At 36.1% G+C, this 26442-nt stretch overlaps 3 protein-coding genes across 5 annotated transcripts; 2 read left to right on the top strand and 1 right to left on the bottom strand.

Moving 5' to 3' along the window:
* Positions 1-146: 146 nt before the first annotated feature.
* Positions 147-15093, bottom strand: LOC121410726. 3 transcript variants are annotated; one of them, XM_041602995.1, is made up of 4 exons: positions 14793-15093; positions 5322-5370; positions 3752-4037; positions 147-2560 (listed from the first exon to the last, which is right to left on the bottom strand). In XM_041602995.1, exons 2-4 carry the CDS (start codon positions 5328-5330, stop codon positions 1680-1682), a joined length of 1176 nt encoding a protein of 391 aa, XP_041458929.1. In that variant the 5' UTR covers positions 5331-5370; positions 14793-15093; the 3' UTR covers positions 147-1679. The 3 variants fall into 3 exon arrangements, with proteins under 3 accessions (XP_041458929.1, XP_041458928.1, XP_041458930.1); XM_041602994.1 differs by lacking the exon at positions 14793-15093 and having other exon boundaries at positions 5322-5428; XM_041602996.1 differs by lacking the exon at positions 5322-5370 and having other exon boundaries at positions 148-2560; positions 14793-14978.
* LOC121412002 (3-galactosyl-N-acetylglucosaminide 4-alpha-L-fucosyltransferase FUT3-like) lies at positions 14130-16026 on the top strand. Its single transcript, XM_041604916.1, has one exon. It carries the CDS (start codon positions 14130-14132, stop codon positions 15525-15527), a length of 1398 nt encoding a protein of 465 aa, XP_041460850.1. The 3' UTR covers positions 15528-16026.
* Positions 16027-17816: 1790 nt separating this feature from the next.
* Positions 17817-25062, top strand: LOC121410724. Its single transcript, XM_041602993.1, has 3 exons — positions 17817-18478; positions 22329-22588; positions 24006-25062. Exons 2-3 carry the CDS (start codon positions 22339-22341, stop codon positions 24563-24565), a joined length of 810 nt encoding a protein of 269 aa, XP_041458927.1. The 5' UTR covers positions 17817-18478; positions 22329-22338; the 3' UTR covers positions 24566-25062.
* Positions 25063-26442: the final 1380 nt, after the last annotated feature.

The following is a 26442-nucleotide window of genomic DNA, read 5'->3' as shown; positions in this document are numbered from 1 at the left end:
GGATACACGAGAGAAACACATCTTGATGGTCGCGGATCCTTTTTTCTTCTTTTTTTAATTTCTTTTTCTTATTAATTTCTCTTTTTTTAATCAAAAAGGCTGTCACTCCACTCCCTATATAAAATAGGGATAGTGCAAATTAAAGTCACATGTCACATAGTTTGGTTAAAAACTTTGCCTGACTCATTGATAATAGAGGTATATTGATTGACAATAATTAATATGTACTAATGATATAAATACTCTATTACGTATAATAATCACAACATCACAAGTTTAGATCAAATCAACCTCATGTTTCATTTAATGTCACAAGTGAAGAGAAACAATTTACATTTTGCATTTTGAATGTGTGAGTAAGATAGAAAATGTAGTTACACTGCAAATCCGGGCAGTTGTAAAAAAAAACATACGTGTAAATTATGATGTAAAGTTTCACAAAGATATATTATAATGAAACATACATCTATGACAAGTTAATTCAGCAGCTACAAACTGTAATTGCAAACATGTTATACACACAGTCGAGATATCTTAAACAGGCCCTAGTTATGCAACAATATCAATGAGCATTGCATGATCATAATCCTGCTTCCTGCGACACCTTACGATCAAAAATTAATATAAATTCATTTAAACCAATGTTTAACCTTTTTTTTCACTTTGTCACCAAAATAGTCGATTTCTCATTTTGGGGTGAAACACGAATCTTTCAAAATTATTATCTTTGGGTTAGACAAAGTTAACTCGAGTGAGAGCACAGTCCATTGCAAGCTTGGTCGACTGTGCAGCATACTCCTTGATATTGACGCAGCTGAGTAAGGCTTAAGTTCCTCCAGTATTCATTTGTTAATTTCACATGTATAATTTAATTGATTGCTACCTAACGAATCGAAATCAAAACTCCCTTCATGATTTAAATAAGCAAGTTTTCTTTGAACACAATTAAACATAAACTCAACTCATTCACGCTTTAATGTTACAAAATCTTGCCGTGGAAATATTTCAAGTTTTGCATTATGCCAAATCTGGCAGACGGTTGAATTAATTTCAGAATCAAAGCATATTTAAAGAACCACATAGCTAATTTTCCCGATCTGAACAGGCTCGTCCAATCACGAACTTGAGCATATTCATGCAAGAACCGTTATTTTGTTTTTGATATCTGATAAAGGAATCAGTGCACCAATTAAAAGAGAAATATGGTGCAGGAGTACAAACTTGGAAAATGAAGGAAAAATCTGAAGTGTATCATTCTTAAAGAAAGTGAACATTACCAACAAATGGTACTTTTTATTCCTAACTTAACCCTGATAGACCAAATAGTAATTAAAAAGAATGCAAATTTTGTGTCCCTCAGTGTGCATTTCCATTATCAAACTTAGAATGTACCGTCAAATACTGCCGCCACAGCGATATCTGTAAGATTTTGAGCTTCCTAAATTATGTAAACTTTATAAAACTTGAATTGGTTAATCATTGCTTGGACCATACGAGGGACATTATTATCTGGTACACGCCGTAAAATTCAATTTTGTAACGTCACATGCTCGTAACCCCATCCCCCCTAATGTCATGTGACATAAATTATGTTCATGTTTCATATCTTATATTTGTAATCTTATGTAAGAATAATTCCATGATCTTTCTCCGTAAACACGACAGCAATTTCATAATCCTTAACCGTTATTGGACTTATTGAAGACAATCTGAGTGATCAGATCAAAAACATGACGCCAAAATAAGAATGGTAATTTTCGCCAGGGTGCCACAGACCAATTATTACGGTTCTCACCATCTGACACAATCCTGTCTCTTCCTTGTGTTGGGTTTCGATCTACCGCCATGGAGCACAGTTTGGCTGTCACAGGTATCATCACGTATGCACCTGCTGTTACCAAACAATATTTTGAAAGGTCCCAGGAACATCTCATGACCAAGGTGGTGACAAACTTAGATGAATAGAAAACCAGTCGAAATGGCATGAGAGAAATCCAAGGGACTAGACCGAAGATACCCAAGGAGGACCTGGGCATCTCAATGGTTTTCACGAGAACATCCCGCTTGAATAAAGCCCAGAGAGACTGACTTGCATTATTAGAAATTGCCCATGAAGGAATCAACTTAACGATGCTTAACATGATCTTGAAAGGACAACGAACAAGCCTTAGAACAAAACCTGCTATTCCTCTAGATGGAGCACTGCTCTGTGAAGGAGGAGAAGCTCCTTCAGCAGGGAGAAACCGGGATATTACATATGCAAACATTCCACCCCCTATGGTATAGAACAAGACATCTGTCAACTTAACATAATTGTTGGGTTCAGGATGGGTCCAACATTGATTGATGAATTCTTGAAACTGTTCCAAATCCTCTTCATCCATGTCTATCTGAGTTTCCAGCTGACCACTGATGATGGCCAGTTTGGAACACTCGAAGGTTGTGAATTGTTTCCTCCGGAAGCCATCCATGTAGGATCCTTTGGTCCTCGCATGATCATCGGCTCTTGGTCCCATTGGCCATGGAAAGTCATGTGCAATAACACAGACGTTGTCTTTTCCTGGAATTCAGTATATATAAAACAATGAGAAGCAAAATAAGTATTTTGTACCTCTTACTCTCATGGCAATTCTTACTCAAATATGAGATAGAAGGTAACAATAACGGCGCCGTTGAAAAGAGCAAAACTTATCAATATCTCCACATCCCCCGAGGTCACTTTCAGTGTACATGGCCTCAGGGGCGGAAATCTCTCCCAAAAGGTGGGGGGGGGGGAACAAGGGTCTGGAAAATTTGACAAGCAAAAAAAAAGGCTATTACCTAAAATTTAAGGTCATTTCGACGAAAATATATTTGACAAGCAAAAAAAAAAAAAATCATCTCGTCCCCAAACGCACGTTTTATTCCCATTTTGAGTTATATATTTCTTAGCATCACCAAAGACCCAAAATAGTAGGGGGGACATTTGATATTGTGTCCCCCCTACTATTTTGAGTAGGGGGGACACGTCCCCCCTGGGATTTCCGCCCATGCATGGCCTGCTACATGCACACCCCCGTCCAGAATAGGCGCCAGGAAGAGTCCCGATCTATCTATCAAGGATTCGTCGACGTATTTTTCGAAATGGCTGATTTTCAGCACCATTCGCTGTCATGACAACGCCACTTAGGGTAGCCATTTTTCACAAAAATCACAGCATTTAGCTTTGCTTATTTGGTTATGCAGATTGTGCCATTCAGGGTTGCATTTTAACATAATGTTCGTTTACAAGATTTAGATTTCAAAGTTTGCTCAACTATATAGGGGTTGCTTTTTTTCCGACATTTAGGGTAGCATATTTATATATTACGCCATATAGTTTGCATTTCTGAACTTGTTGGACACGTGTGATTATCAGGCCATTGACCCTAAACCCAAAAAATCATATAAACCTCCCTATATCATTTAGTTGGAAACATTTTCAGATTGTCCATCCACCTGTCCCGTTGTCGCGATATAAAGTAATGTGCCGTTCAGGGATCAATTTCAAACTTGGTCCAAGTATAGGAATGAAAATGATATGATTAGATTTTGTGGTCATACACTGTCAATTAGTAATGCACTTCAATGTGTTTGAGTGACAAATCTTGAGCTCGTTTTTATTTCTCAACAGTCCCCCCCCAAAAAAATAAATAAAATAAAATAAAAAATTAATAAATATATACCGTATATCCCATTCAGATATGCAAAGTATGTTGATTTTTTTCCTTACCGAAAACTTGTTTGACATGAGGCAAGAACTTGTCATAGAGTGCATCCATGACGTCTGTGATTGCAAAACGACGATTGTTGATCGAATGACAAAGGATCACACCATCAAGTCCTTCACTTGAAAGCCGAAAGCTGTCTAGATCATTGTATGGTAGCTGAATGAATTTGACTGTTGTGTTTTTCGTATTAGAAACCATTGTAATGAGAGCCTTGATATTGGACTTCGATGCTGACGAACAGATGGCTACAGCCTTTTCTCTCTCTCTTTCGGTTGGATTTGCCATTTTCTACAAAAAAGATGAAAATAAAAAGAAATTAACAAAAGATATATTGAAAACAACAAAAACAAATAAACCAACAACAAAGGAACAAAGCAGTTCAAACAAAAATCCCCAAAAGAAACTTAAATAACTGAAATCACAGGAATCAATGCTTATCTGATTATTAGTCAATTAATCAGCAAAACATAACGACACCATTGAATGTACAAACGAAGGTGAGCATGATGAACATAATGTACCCATTCCTTGAACATTTTGTTAGACTATTACACAATAGGAAGACGAGACATGCATTATGATTATGAATAACAAAATGATTATAGTAACATAATATTAATAATAACAATAATAACAGCAATAAAATGACAAAAATGACAGCAATTATTATGATTCTGGTTGCCAAATTACGAATTTGAATGAGGAAATTTATACCCTGAATACACTACACTCTAAAAACGAATCAGTCAAAAATGACTGGTTAATAGGGTCAGCTGGGAGCAACTGTTATTCTAGTCATATTTGACTATTTTCTAGTCATATTTTACTAGAAAAGAGTTATTTCTGACTAGAATATATGTCAGAAATGTGAATATCAGTGATTTCCATATCAGTTGCTCCCAGCTGACTACTGGTCTAGTCAATTTGACTGATTTGTTTTAAGAGTGTATAGTGAAATAGACTATATATCATCTTTATTATCATAAGAAAGAACCACATGGAAAGTTATAAAATATTTTCGAAATTTATCCACATTGTGCTACACTCAACCCAGCTAGGTTGGTGTTTCATAAAGCTGTTCGGAAGATACAAATAACTTTACGCACGACTGGTGATCCCTTCTTGTGCTATGTGATATCACTAATTGAGTTATGAACTAAGAACATGTTCCAGTCGAGCGTAACTTTACGAACAGCTTTATGAAACACCCACCAGGTGATAGAACGTGATTATACAGGCCTAGATACCATTTTATTATAGCATACGATTCCCTGGTTTCATTTTGAAAGGGGGTTGATCAAGCCCAGCATACGCGACAATAAATTATGAAGGCTTTATATCATGTTCAGATAACAATGTGCATTATTGGTGGAGTATTATTTGTCGAGCACCTGCACTTTGATATAGCAAATTCTAGTGCATACAACATGTAGGCCAACAGTGTGGTGTTCGGAGAGTCGAGTCAGTAAGCGTACATTCGCTTACATGACTTGTGATAAACACTCGTGAACAGAAGTAATATTAAAACAATTTTTAAAAAAGAGAAAAAGAGATAAGAAATCAAATTTTCACCTGGTCCATATCTTCCACCAATATTACTTCCTTCGAATCTGCCAACAGTCTGCACATAAACACAAACAAAACAACGCAGATAATAATAGTGCCTTGTCAGTCATTAATTTTGTGGCGCACCGGTGGCGCACTCAAAGATGTCGAGAGGGGGAATCCCGCCCTTTCAAGTGAAAGACAAATACAGACAACTAACATCATGTTTCATCATCGGAAGTGACAACATATATCTCAAAATGTATAATAATATATAATAATATATATATCTCAAAATAATACATATATAAGGTATTGATTCATATATACATTCGTGTCTAAGCACGTGAACTTATGTATGTAATCACACTCGCAGTCACATACATACATACGCGCAGACACCCAAACCAACCCTACTCTAATTGGTAGTGCTGGTAATTACACAAAGTATCATATAAGGTAGAGGTAACAATGATATATGTGGTTCTGCGATAAATAAATGATGTATACAAAAACAAGTTTTACTGTAAGTGCTTGATCAGGTTGGTGATGTGTGGGTGTGTGTGTGTATATCAGTGAAAGTGCATTGACCCTTGAAAGGGGAAACGGAAATGGGTCGTGGGGTTAGGGTCAATCAGGAGATATATATATTATTATATATTATTATACATTTTGAGATATATGTATTATACAACACACATAACCCAATACTTTCAAAAAATGTTCGTAATAAAAATCTGCGTAAACTTAATTAATTTTAATAGCTATTGGATAATCCTAATTAAACATTACCGATGTAAAACATATTCCTTTAAGATATACCTCTATTTAGTAAATTAATCCAAATATATGCATATTACATGTAAAGCCATTATGTCTTTTACATCTTCAGATTCCTGAAGAAGGCCGAACTAAATGGCCGAAAGCTTGTATTAATAAAAGTTGAAGAAATCCAGGCTACGTCTCCCGCTTCAATGCTTTTTGAGCTTCTTCGCCAATATATATATATATATATATATATATATATATATATATATATATATATATATATACAGTGCGTATCAAAAAAAGTTTACACTTTGAAAAAGCCCAGTGAATTAAAAAACATACAACATGTGAGTAATTTTTCACATATAATCTTGGGTTTGGGTCTTATCTATCCAATGAAAGTAAAAGTTTTGACAGAATGTTAGACTTGAGTGAGCACTGTCCGTTTATGTAGAGCTCGCAGAAATCTGTTTGCACAGAAATGCTCGTTTTCACGCTGTGTCAAGGGGAAAGGGCGAAATCAAACTTACCCTGCGAAACACTTCTCATACATTTCCCCATTGCACTTTTTGTCAGTTGTGATAAATGGATACATTCAACAATTTTGTAACAATTTTGCCACCCAAATTGAAATTTCAACACTTAGTAAGCACATCCTATACCCTTTTTGTGCCAGCTGGATCTGAGGACATAACTAAATCTGAATGAAAGTTTATATCAGACATCTCCAGCATTTTTTCACTAAGTTTTTTTTTCATTTAAAGAGGGCTTACATTTCATTTTTCATTAAATGCTTGTTTCTCCACACTTTTTCCAAACTTGACAATGATCAACAAAATGAAAATCAAGCCTAAGCCATTTGATGTAAATCACAGCTCAGAGAGAAGCAAATATCGTCACGATGGCCTCGGTGTGTGCGGGAGTGGGGTTGGGTGCAATGCACTCTTCGAAGTGTTTTGGAAAAGGAAACAAGTTAAAAAGGTAAAAGATATCTTCACATCAATTTACAAGCAAATTCTACGTGTTCTTCATGATTAAGGTCTACTTTTATTCGCATAACTATTTCAAAGTTCTGCGCAAATCATTTTTCACTAACCTTTCAAAAGTAAGTGGTGCTAACTCAAGCGGAAATATTTTTCGACAGTTACATCGTCAGTTGCTTAAATGGATCTGTACCAATGTCATAATGTGGAAAAATCTTCAGAATATTATAAATGTATAATTTTACAGGATTTTTTCTAAGTGTAAACGTTTTTTTTTATACGCACTGTATATATGTATATATATATATATATATATATATATATATATATATATATATATATAAATATATATATCACGACATACCATTTTGCACTAGCGTATGAGGAGGGGGTTTGGGTGAGTTTCACGACCAAAAGAAAAGAGAAATGGAAAGGAAAAGGGTAAAATATGATATCATTTTTCTGAAAAAAGTATGCCAAAATCTACCCCCCTAAAAAAAAGAGATTTGTCTTAAAAGGGGCAACCGCCCAAAGCCCCACCCCCATCCGTACGCCACTGATGCCACCCGTTTAATCATGGCTGCCAAAATCATTCAAACGGATGAATATAATGAGTATATGTATTTTTTTTCAAATCATACAATCAGATTTAAAATGTTGCCTGGATCTTTTTGCTTTCATTAGCTCACAACTTTTAATAAATGTTCTCCAAAACGCCATATCCGGTCCCCTTAATATATATCATATATACTGAGGGGGGTCATTACGACTCTGCCATTGGGCATAGATATATTCCTCGTAGTAGGCAAACCAAACCAATGAAATGTTGTATTTTACTTGTCTTAAGCCGTATGAATTTATACAAAATAGCTATTGCTACATATTGATTATTGTGCAAAAAAAAAAAACTGATGAAAGCAGATAGCCATGGTCGGTGAGGTGGCCAGTAGTTGCTTCCTTATATTATGATGAACATGAATCAATAAAAGAAATATTGCACTTCAAAATAAAATCCAGTTATACAGAGTCGTCGAAAGTAAAAGGGATGATATTAGTATTTCACAAATAGCATTATTAGGCTGATTTCTCAACATGATTCAAAATGGGTGTCGTAGATTATGTTCGGCTACCATGAAACAGTATAAGGGGGAGGGAGAGGAGGCAAGAAAAAAGAGAGAGATAGATAGAGGATAGATGACAAGAGAGCAAAGTACTATCTTGAACTCCAAACAAAATTGATGCATGCCGCGCAGTGGCGGGAGGTCACCAAATCTGATGCCAAAATGCAGGAAATAAAAATAAAACAGGACGTCAACAAAATATCGAGAGGAGGTGTGGCACAATGGTGTTTGAATTGAGACTGCGTTTATTCCTGCTTTGCCTTCGTGGGCAATATGCAGCTGTCATGGGCGGATTAAAATATGCATGGAGGAGAATTCCTTCTTACGTCACGAATAGTCTGCAAGATGCCTTCTTTGGATGAGAATTATGATCAAGGTAGATACACTACATTAACATCCATTGGGTACCATTCATGTACATGTATTATGGTGTATCCGCACACGGTTGTGCACATTTTCTTCAAAGATTAAATCGTCGACTCACAAGTACTTAGGGATCTGCCAGTATGTTGAAGAACGTGATGGACGAAGGATGAGCATCAGATACTATCCCAAATATTATTAGCAGATGATGGCTCCGAGAAATAGACAGGTAAGTCAAGGGTATTTTCATTGCATTCGTGAAATAAATATCTAAACAAATAAATTACTCTGTATCTCTTATTTCTCTACAGAATAAATTGCACTTAATTAGAAAGATAACGCTAGAAATGTACCTTCACTAACCATTATATTCATGTATATTGTCCCATTTGCACGAATCTTTGATTTTTTTTTTTTTTGGGGGGGGGGTAAATGAGCTTTGTTCTGGAGGAGTTTTGTTCGATATGGTTTAAATGTGGCCATAATTTCGGGTTGAAAACAAATTATTCCTGCCATGTTAATGAAATTTTATAATAAAAAAAATAAACTCACGTTCCATAAAGTCAATACTGATAAAAAAATTAGTGTGTAATTCATTGTGTAAATGGGATAATATATGTGGCTAATAGGATAAGAAAGCTTGAATAGATTCTCCAAAGAAATTATGTGACAACAATATTTTGCTTATAATTACTATAAGAAATTTACTATGTTGCCAAAATACTGCCTACATCACGCGTAGATAATACAAATTTTGTCCCACTAATTTTATGGTCATGTTTTATATTACTTGTCTTTCAGTATCACTGCTGGTTCAAGTCATTTTGCTCTGAACATCAAAAAAAAATTGTATAGCTCGCAAATAAAATGATTTCGTTTCTGAAGAGAGAAACTATAACCCGTCAATATCATAACAAATGGATTCAAACACAACCTATAAAATTTATGAATGAGGAGGTGACAAGCCTGATTATAGTTGACTAAAATACAAAAAAAAATCTGCTTGGTCGATGGTTATTCGATCATACAAGGCATGGTGAAAATGAAGAGAGATAGAAGGAGATGAGGTGTGAGCAAATACAAACTCACACGCACCGCGGCACACCCACATTTTCATAACATAATATACCTCACACCATGCAGGGTCTATGCTCACCCCGGGGGGGCCACTTCCATTCACGAGTGGATACCATGCGCGACCATGGGGTCTCGAAAAGCACCTTCAACACGTAATTTCCATATTCTGAAAATGCACCCCTTAACAAGTATTGGCTTGTGAAACCCTACCCTTAACAAGTATTGGAAACAAAACGATACTCTTGGCAAATATTCCCTGAAATGAACCCCTAAACAAGTACAGGAATGTTTTATTGTTACGGGTCCTTCGGTCGTCGGCTTTACCTTATTTGGTTTTGTACGACCCCAGCTTCTACACCTCGCGCAAATCGGACTCTAAACACGAAGTGTTGGAGCAAAAAGGACATCCTTTATAATACATTTTAATTTTGTTTTATCATCCCCACAAAGTCGACCCTAAACACGTAATTTTCCTAGTGAAATAGATACCCTTTTTTCATTATTTTAGTGTTTTTGACACCCTTATCACGTTACGTACGTAACGTGCCCTATCGTGAAAAAGACATCCTTTTTACGTGTTTTTTTTGGTCGCGCATGGTATCCACTCGTCAATGTAAGTGCCCCCCCCCCCGGGATGCTCACACTGACATCCACGCACCCCCATAACGTGCAAAACATACACCGTTATCATATATGTCTCACACAAGTTTCCACATACACCATCCCACCCTCCTCCTCCCCCTCACTCTCTCTCTCAAACACACACCCACATCCCGGGGGGGGGGGGGGGCACTCGACCAAAAAAGTGGTGGGGGTGTGCCGCGGGCGAGACAAAAAACCGGGGGACTTGGAACGGGCTAATTGTAAAAAGGAGGGTCCTCGGAACGGGCTTCGGAACTACAAATGTTTGTATAAACGGGGGTCCTTGGAACGAGTCGCCTGCATGTGAGTGCGTACATGCATCCCTATGGAACGGGCATATACGCGCCGGGTGCGCTAGCACATAGGCAATGGTCGGACATCGCTCAGCGGCCGCTTTTCACCAAAATTGCGGCTCATTGTAGCAGATCAATGCGACCGGAACGGCGTGACGGAAAATATGCGAAGCTTTGGAGCGGATTTCTTTCTTCCCTTTTCACGATAAGAAGAAAATGCTATGCCTTGGAGCGGCTTTCTTTGTTCTTTTTCTCAATAAGACAAAAATGCTATGCCTTGCAACGGAAATTTGAGTGTAAAAATGGGGGTCCCCTCCGTGGCACATACCCACTATGCATTATATACAGAGTGCCCCCCCCCCGGAACCCACATTCCCAATTTATTCCCTCACCCACAGAAGCATACATAATACTAACCGGCAAGTTATATGAGTAAAGGCCGAGGCCACCAAAACAGAGAATATCTATACAAGTGCAGTACAAAGGTGAAAATTCCGGGGAAAAAAATTGAATGTAAAATTTAAATATAAAAGAAATAACCTGTGTTGCGAAATTTATAAGGGTGTTGGAAATTATCAAACCATTATAATGTAAGCACTCACAAATCTCACTGATTTCACCAACTGTTTATTGTATTTCTTTTCATTGTACGGCTCTTTATAATTCTAAAAGTTCTCACTTTCCCTCTCTATATAAGAACGCCATGAATGCGTCTATGTTCTCTCATAGGTGGGGAACAATGATATGATAAGAGCTGACTTTGGGGTTAGACGTGCCCATTATATGAGTATGCATTCAAAGAACAGACACAATCCAATTACACTCTATTGAAATGGACTCCAGTGACCTCAAGACATGCCCCGGGAAAAACTCTTCTCCAATGCGAATTACCACCCATTTTATAGAGTGCTAAGTTGAGCAAAGCATCCTTTAGCTAGTTTCTATCCTTCTCCCAGGAACAACATTCGTCCTCGGCAGAGATGGGCTGCACGCGACACAAGGGCAGACTCTGCTTACGAGCAAGACCCTGGACTTAATATTATGCAAAACAGATTTGTCCTCGGCTTGAGGTCAGAAGAGGTCGCACGTGACAGAGATCTGTCATCGCTGGGCGAGGTCGCACGCGACTGGGAGACTATCCTCGCTGTTACGTAAGCGAAGGAGTGCTCTTCACGAGCGCGGTCCCGGTTATAAAGTCTAACCTCAGCTAGGAAAGTTGGAAGGACACTCGGGCAAAAAGAGATGTTAACATCCCACAAACTTTGCCAAGGACTATTAACAAGCTCCAAAAGGCATTGCTCTGCCTGAGTATAGATAATGTAGATAAATCAAACTTGATGTATGTAAAACATACAAATTCACATATACATGTAACTGAATATCCTTATAATACATGTATAACCTAATGAGGATTTTATTTTCACACCCGTCAAAAAAAGGAAGAAAGGTGCCACAATGTGTAAAACAAAAAAGAGCCTATTTAACATGAGAAACAATAGACATCCGAAACTGTTTTTTATATTATTATTGGAGTGCAAGATGTTGGAATAGACTTAGTGCCTTTACATCATTAACATTATTAACGGGCCCGTATATATCTTCCCATTCCCCTTTCATGTAGTGTGAATTGCAGTAACTTGTTTAGAATGTCATGTGCTTGTGGCCCTTGAATGTCTGCCAATTATACAGTTTAAAGGTCAGGGACGTCACTGTTTTGTCACTGAATTGCGAGTGTTTTGTAGTTAATAGCTACTTGCATGTTGCTAGAGCCTTTCAGATTCACGAAGAATATAAACATTTACATGTTCCATCTATTTCAAGATTCATGTGCTAGTTACAACATTATGTGTACGACGAAGTGACCAAAGTGACGATTTTTAAAATATATACAGATTATTTTTCGAAATCAATTTCATACAGAACAGATATCCAACGTACATTGAAAACACAGTCACGTACGTTCTTTTAGGCATGGATTTTAAAAAATATGTTCGACACTCGACAGAGACTTTGGGAGTAACATGCCTCCCCTAGTTTGCAGGCGCAGACCCTGATTGGAACTTTGATGAACAAGTGTGCCTCCACGCAAAGAGCAAAGTATGGAAGCTTAAAAGTGCCACCGAGATGTTGAGATAATTATCTCGGGAAGTCGACATCTTGATAGCAAAAGATAAGATGACGAGATCCTGGATCTCATCATGTCGACATCTTTTAGAAGAGATGATGAGATGACAAGATCCCGGATCTCATCATGTTGACATCTTTTAGAAGAGATGATGAGATGACAAGATCCTGGATCTCATCATGTTGACATCTTTTGGAAGAGATGATGAGATGACAAGATCCTGGATCTCATCATGTTGACATCTTTTGGAAGAGATGATGAGATGACAAGATCCCGGATCTCATCATGTTGACATCTTGTAGAAGAGATGATGAGATGACAAGATCCTGGATCTCATCATGTTGACATCTTTTGGAAGAGATGATGAGATGACAAGATCCTGGATCTCATCATGTTGACATCTTGTAGAAGAGATGATGAGATGATCTTGTCATCTCAACATCTCTTCTAAAGATGTTGACATGATGAGATCCAGGATCTTGTCATCTCATCATCTCTTCTACAAGATGTCAACATGATGAGATCCGGGATCTTGTCATCTCATCATCTCTTCCAAAAGATGTCAACATGATGAGATCCAGGATCTTGTCATCTCATCATCTCTTCCAAAAGATGTCAACATGATGAGATCCAGGATCTTGTCATCTCATCATCTCTTCTAAAAGATGTCAACATGATGAGATCCGGGATCTTGTCATCTCAACATCTCTTCGAAAAGATGTTGACATGATGAGATCCGGGATCTTGTCATCTCATCATCTCTTCTAAAAGATGTCGACATGATGAGATCCAGGATCTCGTCATCTTATCTTTTGCTATCAAGATGTCGACTTCCCGAGATAATTATCTCAACATCTCGGTGGCACTTTTAAGCTTCCATAGCAAAGACTTTCACATACAAAACTTGCTGTTCCAATAACGAGGCATGAGTAGGCTGAACCTTCAGACCCTTAACTCGAATGAAGGGTTTGTCTAGCAGACTAGCTTCCCCTCGCCATTGATTATATGAGCTCATTTGCTATTTGGGATACTTTCCTTTTTTTTTTCATTTTCGACTTCAAATTTGTTTTTCAATGCAATGCTCATTCACTCAACATAATCAAAGATTATAAGCCTACATTACAAAAGGAAGGGTTTATTTTTTATATTAGTTATATATCATGTGTAATCTGTCGTAGAAAAAATAAATAATAAAAAGCGATTTAGGATAGCATTATAGGTATCAAGATAAATGGCAAATTGAGCATTAAAGAAGGAAAATCAAATAGGAACGACTGCTTAACATCTTTGCAAATATATCTTTTTGATCGTTAGTGTTTTGAGGTTATATTGAAACTACAACCCGTTTGAATCCTTCTGACATTACATAACCACCACAGATATTTGCCTAAAAGCTTCAGTCTTTCAGCGCATTTATCCAGAATTATACTCTTTACTTTTTATATTTTCAGGTTTTCTCTACAATGTCCCCCAAGCGTCTCTTACTCTATGTCATTACATCTTGGTGTATCTTAGCATTGTGCTGGATCTCCTACCATTGCCATAAGATCAGAGGATCCTCCAGTGGAAGTGATAGATCACATGCTCGTCTTGTTGGCAAAGAGAAATGTACTAAGCTCCTTCGGGATTACAGAGATATTTTGAGGATAATGCAAGAGAGGGGAGCACATGAAAGGGAACAAGAAGGGTATAAATCTGAGCTCAAAATTTGTGTAGACAAATCGGCCCCTTTGATGATCCAACCGAATACCAGTTCTTCAGAAGACGGTGGTCAACAAAAGTTGATTGACACCAAACTTGTGATTCGTGAAGCTCATCCTAGACCTCATTGTGTTAAACAAGTCAAAATTTGGGGAACGGAACACCTACAACGTGGAATCGAGCCCTGTCCAGGACTAGCATGCGGAATCAATTTGGTGATCGACGCGAATTATGAGACATTAAAAGATAGTGATGCCGTCTTGCTCTTACCGAGGACACCCTGGAATTGGACTAGAATATTGAGTCATAAACATAAAGGACAAAAATTCATATTTTACTCCCACGAAAGTCCACTAAATACACAAAAAGGAGTCCTTCCACCCAAAGACTATCTCTACAGCGCTTATGATTACATAATGTCATACCGTTTCAGGGAATCCCACTTATATGCCAGCTTTGCTTACTATGACACCAGTAAACCATCGATTAGTTCAAACGAAACAAGGAATTGGGCTGCTGGTCGGAAGCGACAGGTCGCATGGTTGTCCTCTAACTGTAAGTCCATCTATCTGCACTGGAATAGGACTGGGTTTGTCAAAGAGCTGTCCAAATATCTTGACGTGGGCATGTACGGCAAGTGCGGGGAGCAAGGAGCTTGTCCTCCACGTGTGGATGACTTTTCCGAAACATGCAATGGTGTACTACGACAGTTCAAGTTCTATCTCGCTTTAGAAAACTGCGCTTGTAGAGACTACATCACCGAAAAACTATGGAATAATGCCTTCAAAAACGACCTAGTCCCTATTGTGTTTGGACCTACTCGAGCGGACTACGAGGCGGTCGTTCCGCCGGATTCATTCATCCATGTCGAGGACTTCGAAACTATCCAAGATCTTGCGGACTTTGTAACCATTCTTGATCAAAATGACCATCTCTACAATAAGTTCTTTGAATGGAAGAAACAAGGATCAGTCGAAGTAACAAACGAATCATGGCTTTTTATGCCCCAGAATATGTGCCAGGTCGTCAGTAGACTATTAGATGACGAAAAAGCAGCAAGAACGGGAAAGATCAACAAACCAATCCTGCCGAATTGGAAAGAATGGTGGCCTCAGTCTTGTCGCAACATTTCAGGGTTTCCCATCAAGATACGTAGGTGATGCAAATCGTCAAGATGTAATTTAAATGGATTATCTAATCGATTTATAGTCATATTATTATCATGTAGTGAGCAGATATTAATTTGTATGTATAGAAATCCGTGATTATAATTCATCTTCTAAAGATTACTTTATTTTCATTCCAATATACATGACAGTATAGAAATTCTGGTTTAAATAGTTAAGGAAAATCATTAACTGAACACTTAATGAGGATACAAATGAGTTTTCCAATATACAAGTTTATAATCATAAATATCTTGTTTATTGTTGCTGTTGTTTGTGCTGTTGTTACCAAACTAGAACTTATGAAAGACTACCAATGTTTATAGATATTAGAAATGAATTTCCTATATGTGCGGGGCGTTAGCATTTGTATACGTTGGTGGGGGTGGGAGTGTGTGTATGTGGGCGCTTTAAGCGAAATAGAATTCGAGTGGCGATGATATCATTGTGAACTCTATATATTTGTCGCGGCTTGGTTTAGTTTTCTTGGTATATAATCAGGGGCGGAAGCGGGTGGGGGGGCTTCACCCCCCCCCCCGGCCCACTTTTTTCCAAAACCGTGTACAAAAACGGAAAAAAATTACCATATGATTATGATTTTTTGCACGGTCAGCCCCAGCCCCACCCCCCTTCCCCCCGGCCCCACTTTGAAAACCGTTCCGCGGCCCCTGTATATTTCTTCACGCATTTCGTTCAATCATTAATTGCTTCAGTGGTTTGTTCATAATTCATTGACTGTTGTTAACACAAAATGAAGATCAGTAAATTTTGTCATAAGTACCCCATATGTATTTACCTTGGAGCTTATTTAATCGCTTTTGGATGAAATTTGATTTGATAAAACATGTTGAAGAAATTGTGTACGTATACAGTGCGTATATCTATTGTAAGCTGTAAACGGCGTAAGACACAATGTAAAGCAGTATAATTTACAAACTAAAATTACATCATATCCAAGCAGTAAATCAAATATTTCTAAAATAAGTATAAAACATCAGTCCCATTTCCCCTACGGCGGATGTACGGCGAGTCGAAATCAGCCATTTTAACATTATTGTTTTAACCAGCTCCATAATTATTTGTTTTATTTTTTGCCATGCATGACAAGAAATAAATTGACATAATATAATGTTACATTGATGATAATTCTTTTCTTCATTTAGTTCTTCTCCCTCTTCTCCATCTACTGTATGTTTCTTTTATACTCTTAACTTTCTTATTTATATGCAATTACATATGATGTCATTACAATACGTAACTTGTTATTTATTTGTATCTGGCGACCCCAACTCAAGCTCTGCTTTTCGGGTTTTCGCCTCCTTCAAAATTGTGTCGAAATTTATACTGTATTCGTTACTATGTCAAATATTATTTTGTATCTGTTTGAAGGAAATAAATGTGATTTTCAATAATAATAACAATACATTGGAACTAAGCAAAAACAAATTTAAAACGTTTGAGGAGCAGAGTCCTTTAACTCGTTTAACTAATTGCCCAAAATAAGCACTCATAAAAACCAGAACAAAAATTAAATTAATACAATAACCCAAATAATGTCCCTATATCATAATAAGATACAGACATCATTTATATCTTAAATGTATATAGGTGGTTTTAATTAAAAATTAATAAAACGGCTGTTTTCGACTCAACGTATACGGCCATGCACCGTAGGGGAAATGCGATTGATGTATAAGAAATCATAGTCATGTCATGACAGACTGTATGCATCAGAACGTGATTCTTTCAAACAGAAGAGTAGACTGAATTGAATATTTTAGTTGCCTAGATACATGTTCATAATGGTCGTGGTTGAAGAAGCATTATGTATCCCTTTTATGCAACACTGATATAATCACGTTCTGATGCATGTTAACAAAGAAAGGTTTTGTACAGGCATAGGCGGCGGTGGGGGGGAGGGGTCCTGTCCCCTTCCCCTAAATTTGAGGTGTGGGATGATTCCCCCCTAAAAGTTTGGTTGATAGCCTGTTTTGCGCTTGTCAATTTTGTTTCCTGTATCCCCCCCCCCTAAATTTTGGTTGATGACTTTTTTTTTACTTCTCAATTTTTTTTGCATGTGTGCATCCAAAAATTTCAGGTGAACCCCCCTCCCTTCCGCCGCCAATGTGTACAGGGTCTGGGTAATTTGATAAGACTGACCCTTTATACCTATACAACGCAAAATTACTCATTACTCATATTTTTACAATGTACATGTTTTGTGTGTGATTTAAACGTATCGCTGAAAATAACACGAATCACCCTAATATCATTCTTTGATGATTTCACTTTGAATAGAGGTATTTGTTACGCTCTAAGTTAATTCTTTTTATCTCCATTTGTTTACACCTAAACATGTGTTAGCCCATATTAGAAATTCTTTACCCTTTCATACACAGTAATTCGTAACTAGTTTTCATTAAAAAATAATCCGAAGGAGTTATTCCTCTCCATATACTCTTCATAATTTTACTTCAAAATAACCTGCATAATTTCAATTTACGTGAAAATTATGTTAATTTTCTATAATGATATTGATGATGTAGGCATGTATACTTAGATTCATTATATCATTTCAAGCCATTATAATTCAAAAGATTAATATAATCTAAATAGACTCATGTGGTAGTGTGTGTTTATGATTTGTTTCTAAGATTAATTCTTTCTTTTTTTGTCAATGTGAATATCATTTTGCATGGTAAAAAATAATCAAACAAGTTGACACACATGCCTTTGAAGGGTTTTGTTTTGTCACTATAAGCATTGAATGGATGCATTCGGTAGAACTCGTAAAGCATGGGGCTTTTATTGTAGGTTACACTCAACTACACATCCCGTGTACAACAAATCTACTTCCTCTGTTACAGCTAAAATACTAGTAGGCCAGCTACATAGTTGTCTGCAGTGATAACAGAATATTGTTCATTGTTGGCGAACGATCAATGGTAAGTACAGTACAATACTTCTATCAATATCAGGTTGTAAATACAGAAATGTAATCATGATGGAATCTTTACCTACTTCAACTTTTGCTTATGACACAATGGAATCGATTTCGTGACTTAATGGCTGTTATTTAATGAGGCTACTTAAAATATCCTAATTTTATCTCGTTTGTTGTGAATGGGAATTCATTACATATTTCATACGATGAGAATTGTTTCATTTTAGAATAAACTTGAAACATAATTTGATCATTCTACTCACATGTTCACCGGTGCAAAATCCATATTTCATCAATGATACACTGAGTTTTAATTCAAAACACATATGAAATGTGTGACCTATTAAAGTTTTAAATATTTGGGTAAACAATACACGCGGCCATGAAACAATTATCATTTGACTATAAGTCCATGTGTGCCAGAACGTGAATGATGTGACCTATTGCTCACTCATAACAGGGGCGGGGTAAGGCTGAAGCCCCCCCCCCCCCTCCTACACACACACACACTTTTTTTCCAAAACCAAAGTCCAAAACCGTGTACAAAAACGTAAAAATTACCATATGATTGTGATATATGATGGTGATTTTTTTGCATGATCAGCCCCCCCCCCCCCACTTTAAAAACTATTCCGCCTCCTGATTATAGCGCTTTTGTTCACTAATCTAGTTCTGATTAACAATCGTGTGAGAATATCTGTAAAAAAAATTATGTTTGCTTGACGTGACTGGTAAAAAGGTATTTGTTGTGGATCAATACATTTAAAAAATCGCACAGTGACCTGATCGCATGTTTTCACGAGGTAATCAAGCTTCGTGGGGGGGGGGTTACCAAATTGCATAGGTTCAATTTTCAAGCCCCGGTTATCATGGTTATGTCTTTCGCATGCATGGTGAAGTTAAGCTTCATTCCCATGCAGATGGGTCTACATAATTATATCTGATTGATGGACCTAAATGTGTGAAAAAATAACTTTACACACACACATGAGCTGACTCCGGGGATTTTTGTTGTACTTTGAAATTGAAATTTAAGGATCTAGTAGACACCCTTATTGGATAAGATATTTTTCATATAGTTCTCGATACCTCCCCCGACAAGCCTTTTGTTTGTGGGTATTTAGGACTCTGTATTCTCATAAATATTGACCTCATACTTTAAGGATATGAACATGCAACAGGACTCAATATATTTAAGTTATTTTAATTCTCTGCTGGGGGCATCCAACCAAATGCACCTATAAACGAGTAGTTCTTCGTGTTTTTTAAGTAGTTCTAATTGTGGCTGAATCGATTTCAAATATTTAAACATTTTCTTTTTAGATTTTTAATGTCTTAATAGTATTTTTATTATTATTTAATCCACCATTGGAATTCATTATACTTCATAATTGAACATTCAAAATCACATTACACGTGTTTTTTTATTTCTTTTTCAAACAAATATTCCGAATCGAATTCTCGAAAATCTTTTCCTATTTTTTAATTTTTCATAAGTAGGCCTTTATATTTATAAATGCACCAAAAGGCAATTGTAAGGAACGGATCTAGTCCTGTTTCTTTGTGAGATATAAGTAAATGCATTTCTGTTATTTGTAGGTCAACGTTGTATCCAAACGTAGCTATTGTTAGTAATTTGATTTTTAGGTGGTCTGTCATGAATATGACAGATCACCTATTATATTCGTCAGATTTTACTTTATTTATTTTTATTGCCAAATTTTGACGCCAGGTTATCTCAAAATCGGGCCTGTCAAATTTCTTGATTTTCATGTCATGTATGGATATTATTGTGGAATCGCGAAACGAAACTTTTCAAGGTCATCAAATCCTGATGACGTCATCTAGGCGCCATTTTGTAAAATTAAATTATTGATCATATCATCGCAACTAATCATCATAAATCATTCATATTTGCATCATATCAAGTTCAGATGACAGGTCATCAGGACATGTCAACAGAGGTCATGCAAAGGTCACGACGCGCACGTACGTGCGCGTCAAAATTTTAAAATTCCCCAAATCAATCGTGGTCAAATTTGGGTACGTTTCAGGCCATTTTGAGCATGTCAAAAATTTGCGCGCGCACAGGTATGCGTGCGCGTTTTTGCTCCTACCATCGGTATGCATCTTCGAGTCGTCATTTATTTTATGTCTGTTCACTGTCCATGATCTTCTGATTAATTTGATACCTCATTCAGCCTCTTACGACCAATAATACCCAAATGCGCGTCAATTCAAATGTGCATTACAAGCGCGTGCAAACTCGCAAAATAAGTCAAAAGTGGGCAAAAATATGCCTATATAAAATTCACTGTAGCTCTTCAAGGAGTCCGTTGACCCCCAATTTTTCCTCACTCTTGGATAGAGTAAATATCTCATTTGGAGATTGTGTAAATACCACAAAATTATGTTAGAAATAAAAATTACATATTTTTGCAATATACGTCAACGAATTTATAAATATTTGACAGTATCTTTTTTATTAGTGGTCAGTTTTCTCTCAAATTTTGATATGATGTAGTCGAAACAATTTTCTACAAATAACGTGTGAATAATTTTCACTTTCGACCGCAGCATCAATGTTTTGTGACCTGTTTAAGCTTTTGCAAAATTTTTCTGTGCCTAATTTTTGTGAATTTTTTAGAGAAAATGTTTTATTAATCAATTTTACGGTCTTCCTGTAAGTTTCAAGCCCACTGGTTTTGCGCTTTTTCATGTACAACATTTTTCGTATTATTTCCGGAACTTTTCAAGAGGCAGTTTTAACATTGTAAAACATCATTTATGTATTTTCTGAGTAAACGCTACAATATTGAAACGCTATTTGGTGGAAAAATTTCATTCCAGACATTTTGTGGAAATTCCGGGATTTTTTTGTTGTGGTCATTTCTATTAAATATAATGTATAACAAATTTGCAGGTACCTTATATGAAATTAAACAGATTGTGCAATTTTGTTAATTTTGCGGGAAAATTACTTGTATTTTAATCTTTTACCTAACCCTTTTTCACTAAAAAATCATCACGAAAGAATTTTGAAATAATTTTCAGTCATACTCAATTAATCAATGGATATTGAAAATTCTTGACGGAAAAATGTGAAATGTTTAGAAATTTGCAGAAATTGTGCAAACTTTTGCAACAAAATTCTACGTTATTCTTTCATAGAAAACATCGCTGATCAGTTCTTAATAGAATGCTGGGAAACTGAAGCATTGTGATTCAGAAATTTCTAATTAAATTATTGAAATTTAGAAGAAATTTTGAACAAAAGTATTAAACATATTTCAGTTTTAAAAAAAGTGTCACCTATGACTTTTCATGTATTCTGTGGAATTTATACCCACTGAAATTGTAAAAATTCTTGCTTGAAATCTAGAAAAAAAAGTGGTAACAGTACAAATGGGTTTTAAACAGATTTTGCACAAAAAAACATAGAACTGTCGATTAAAAATTAGCTGCTGTGGAAATTAAGGCGCCTTTCATTGCGCAATTTTAGAATGTCAAATTTGGTAAAAATCGTCTGAAATTTTTGAGTTTTTAAGGCGTTTTACGTGCTCCAAACTTCATTTCATATTAACTGTATTGTATTATCACCACCATCATTATAATCATCACGATTGTCATCACCACATTAATAATCAAATATAGGAATGGTCCAAATTTAGTCCTATGATGTCTATAATCAAGATTACCAATTATATCTAAGTAATTCATTTCATACAACATTAGCCGACACTGAATGAAAATTCATGACAGACCACCTAATTCGTCCTCATGACGAATTAAAATCTAGTTAAACTAAATTCCACAAAATGAACAATCTTTATTGCGTTCTCTGTGTCCAGATGATGCGTCATGGCACCGGGTACAACCATAGCCGTCTGTTCGTCTGTAACGTCTAAAATAGAACCTTTCATAACCAAGGTTTCAAGTCTTACCAATGTGGACGTTGTAGAACTGCCTGACAATGATCTTGGATTCGATCGTCTTTCAGGATTTGATGGTGTAATAGTCTGTCATTCTGTCAGCAATTGTCACTTAGCAGTGGATGATGCTGTGGACATTCTTTTCGACAAGTTCCTGCTCACTTTCACGAAAAACTCTGGTAATAAAAAAATGCAAATAATTGTCGGGGTGTGTATGTCAACGAATCTTGAAGTCTTTCATCTATATCTGGTACCCTGATCTCCTTCTCTTTGATCTCTCGTTTGAGATTATAAATTTGGGTATGAAGGTTGACGGTTACAAAAGTGAGAAGATTTTGTTTGTTGTTGTTCTATATAGTTTCGCCTTGTTGACCCTCCACTATGAATGGAGGGTGTGTTTCATCCATAATACAACAAGGCCTACGATTGTTCCATCAAGAAATCCTTACACAAGGCATGTAGGCTTGTATCAGATATGTTTGTTATCCTCCATCACAATCAAGCCAAAAAAGCATAAGTGTGGTAAATTATATTAAAATCGGATGTAATAAATAAGAATGTTGTGACATTTTAAAGTTTTCTATTCACACTAACAGTATACCCACAACATACACCGTGATATGCAAATGAAAGAGTTTATGGTGTCACTCATTCACTATCTCTTTTGTATTAATTATATGAATAATTTATATAATAGTTGATTTTTTACAGATTTGAAGACAAGGAAGGTTTTCATTGAGGATGATAGCTAAATATTTCTGTTTCACATTAAAGTAAGGAAAATTTAAATGTTTCACATTTCAAAAAATAAAATATGAAATAATCTGTAAGATTGTGATGTCATCGGTCTCTTCGTCGGCATACTGACTAGGATGTGGATATAACTGTTTCGTGAAAATAAGCTAAACTTTAAAATGTACTGTCTTCTTTAATATCCGATTCTAATTATCAAAGCGTCTTGAACAATGCGACACACTCAATTCAAATACATTATTTCCATCCGAAAGGATCATGGTGAGAGAAAAATGAAAATGCCAATATTTTTAAAAGTAAAAATGAGGTTGATATTCTATTAGATGTAGATTTTGAATCTTATATTTAATTCTTGGTCTCTACATTCATAAGAATAGGAAGTGTCGATGTCTTCAGAAGGCATACATTATATATTACGTACATTGCCAGTGACTATAAAACCTTTATTTATCTCCACATGTGCATAATGTGATGTTGTGTCAACAATTCTTACAAACGAAAATTCTATGCTATACATGTATGTAACTTAGTTTAAAGTAGGGTCAGCATCTAAAACAACAGGAACATAAAATTGTATTCATCAAATCAAGGAGTTGGCACTTCTTATCAGGAAAATCATCGATATGCAATGTGGGATTCTAAAAAAGAATTATATGTTTCTAGAAATTAGTACAGATGAATTTATGTTTGACTAGTACTATTTGACTGGTAGATGGATGATGGATGAAGTAGCCATTCTTGGATGAATCATTTTGAACTGGTATACTGTATATTGTATAATGTATATTTATTTCAAGTAGTCAAACCTGATTGATATTGTACTTTTTTACATTCTGTATGCAGGTGCAACTAATGTCTGTGTCATTGTTCATGATTTCCCTATGGGACCAACCGACTCGTCTCTGGAGGATCATGCTACGATTAAGAGTGCTTATACGAAGAGCTTCCAGAACAAACTATCCTCAACCTTTGATCATGAGCATGGTGATTGTCCTCATAAGTTATTGGTCTGTGGTAGATTGGACAACCAGGTTGACATGGATGAAGCAGAGTGGACACAACTTGAAGACTTTGTGAGACAGTGTCAGATGCAGCCAGCATCTGCAGAAGCTTCCCAGAGGGACAGACACGTCAGAATGTTCAGAATGTTTCTGATGCAACTATTGATGGTATTCTTAGCAGGGACATTCCTTGTGGTTGTATTGACTATCAAACTGTACCGCAGCTTGGGGACTGCTGGGGTATCAATCTTCATGATATCATTGATCAGCATGTTATACTATTGTTACAGTAAAGATCAGGCATCTCAACTCATAACGAAATGTGGATTTGGGGTTATTATGGTAGCAGTAACTTACTTTATCTTTTTTCTGATTAACAATGTGTGCAGCATGTATAGTTAATCCAAATTGCATTATACTGCGTGGGCATTGGACTGCTCTAAAATCATAAATATGAAAATGTTACTCTCTCTCAAATCTTTATGAACATATCAAAGACGGAGTGGTAAACAATGACAATGTTTCAGTAAATATCATTTTGTTCCCTAGAAGACTAGCCTTTAGCCAAGGCACTAGGCTCTGATATTTGAAGAAAAAAATGCGTCTAGATCATAGAGATATATACTAATAACGCAAACTAGTAATATATCTCTATGGTCAGGATCTGGTCTGGATACATAGATTAGCATCCAAGGCGCTGTCCAGTCATCCCCCTGTCATGCCTGTTAACGTACATTGCCTTAGTCTATTTTCTAAACCCTATCGGGCGGACAAGTATATAGCGCGCAAGGACTTGCCCAAACGCTAGTGAAAGACAAGCAGCAACAGTAGGAAATGGAATACCGGCCTTTATTTTTCTTTCAATGCGTACTTTTGACTTAATTTCATTTCATTTCGTTTATTTCCATTTTCAGCAATTACGGTTTCTTTTGTACATGTAATTGACATATATAAAAAACAAAACATATTTCCAATATTCATGTACAAAAAAATTATATTCAAGATTATTACATAATTATCATGTTGGAAATGGAGGAGGCTGCTAAAAAACGGAGCTTGTAAAGTGCAACCTACATAATATATAATACATATATTTATCTTTTGTGTCCCGATTTTTTTTTTTACAGGGGGTGCTGATGTAAATTTGACAAGCAAAAAAAAGGGTTTCACTCCAAAATGTACGCTTCCCAGGGCCATGATGAAGACCCTTTAAATTGTAAAATTTTCAAAAGATTAGCATCAAAAGGAGTGTGAATCAATTTCTACGTCCGCAGCCTCTTTCTATCTGTCACGCGTATATATAAACCCAGGAAAAAGGAAAAAACTACAAGAACCTTACTTGTATTTATGCAATAACGAGAAAGAAAATTTTTAAATCAATATTGATTTAAGATAGCATGAAACAAACTTCACTATATATCTTTCCAACCTCCTGTACTTAATATTTTTAGTTGTTTTACATTGTAATTTATGGTAATTTTGTATTGCTAATTTGCTAGGGGTTTATTGGTACTTTACCGAAAGGTTTTGAGATTTTTTTCTGTATATTTTGAACACTACTCTGAAACGAATCAGGGATTAAAATTTTGTAGATTTGAAAATTAATCGCAACATGTGTAATTTGCACGAATACCAATGTCTTGATTACATGGGTGTTCATCCATGTTAAAATAGTGTTATTATGATAAGATTATGAAAATGTTATACGGTTAATTACTTACATACTTACTTACTTACTATAGGCCTTGGAAAAGGGCCAAATGCATAATATTTACCTTTTCAGTCGTTTTACCTTTTCTTTTATCTTCCCTGTCCATTATTGTTTTAATTTTGCTTGAATAATGCATAGAAATAAAACATTTATTAAAGGGTAACTAGGGTTAGATAGCTTATATGCCTTTGATTATGTTCGTTGGGTTTGTTTAAAAAAAATAGCGACATCTCTACGCTGATCGGAAGGGTAATTCCGGCCTTACATCTCGGGATTCTACTCATGATAAATGGTCAGTGTTTGATTCTTACAGTTACTTGAAGAATCGTAAGAAAAGCAAGTTTTATAAGTGGTAGGCCTATCATTAATTTATGCAATGGTGTGTAGTAGAACATAACCCTCTGCTTGTCTCTATGCTCCAATAAAACAGATTGGAAGCAATTAACATGTTTCATGAATTCAGTATGATGATTATGATAGAATAGATTAAAAGATTCCGGGGACACTGAAAATATGATCAAGATCAATATCGGATGTAAAATAAGAAAGTTACGAGAGTTTTTATCTC

This window comes from Lytechinus variegatus, chromosome 3 (genome assembly GCF_018143015.1).
Source record: "Lytechinus variegatus isolate NC3 chromosome 3, Lvar_3.0, whole genome shotgun sequence".
NCBI classification, from domain to species: Eukaryota; Metazoa; Echinodermata; class Echinoidea; order Temnopleuroida; family Toxopneustidae; genus Lytechinus; species Lytechinus variegatus.
This window is presented reverse-complemented; position numbering and strand designations above follow the sequence as displayed.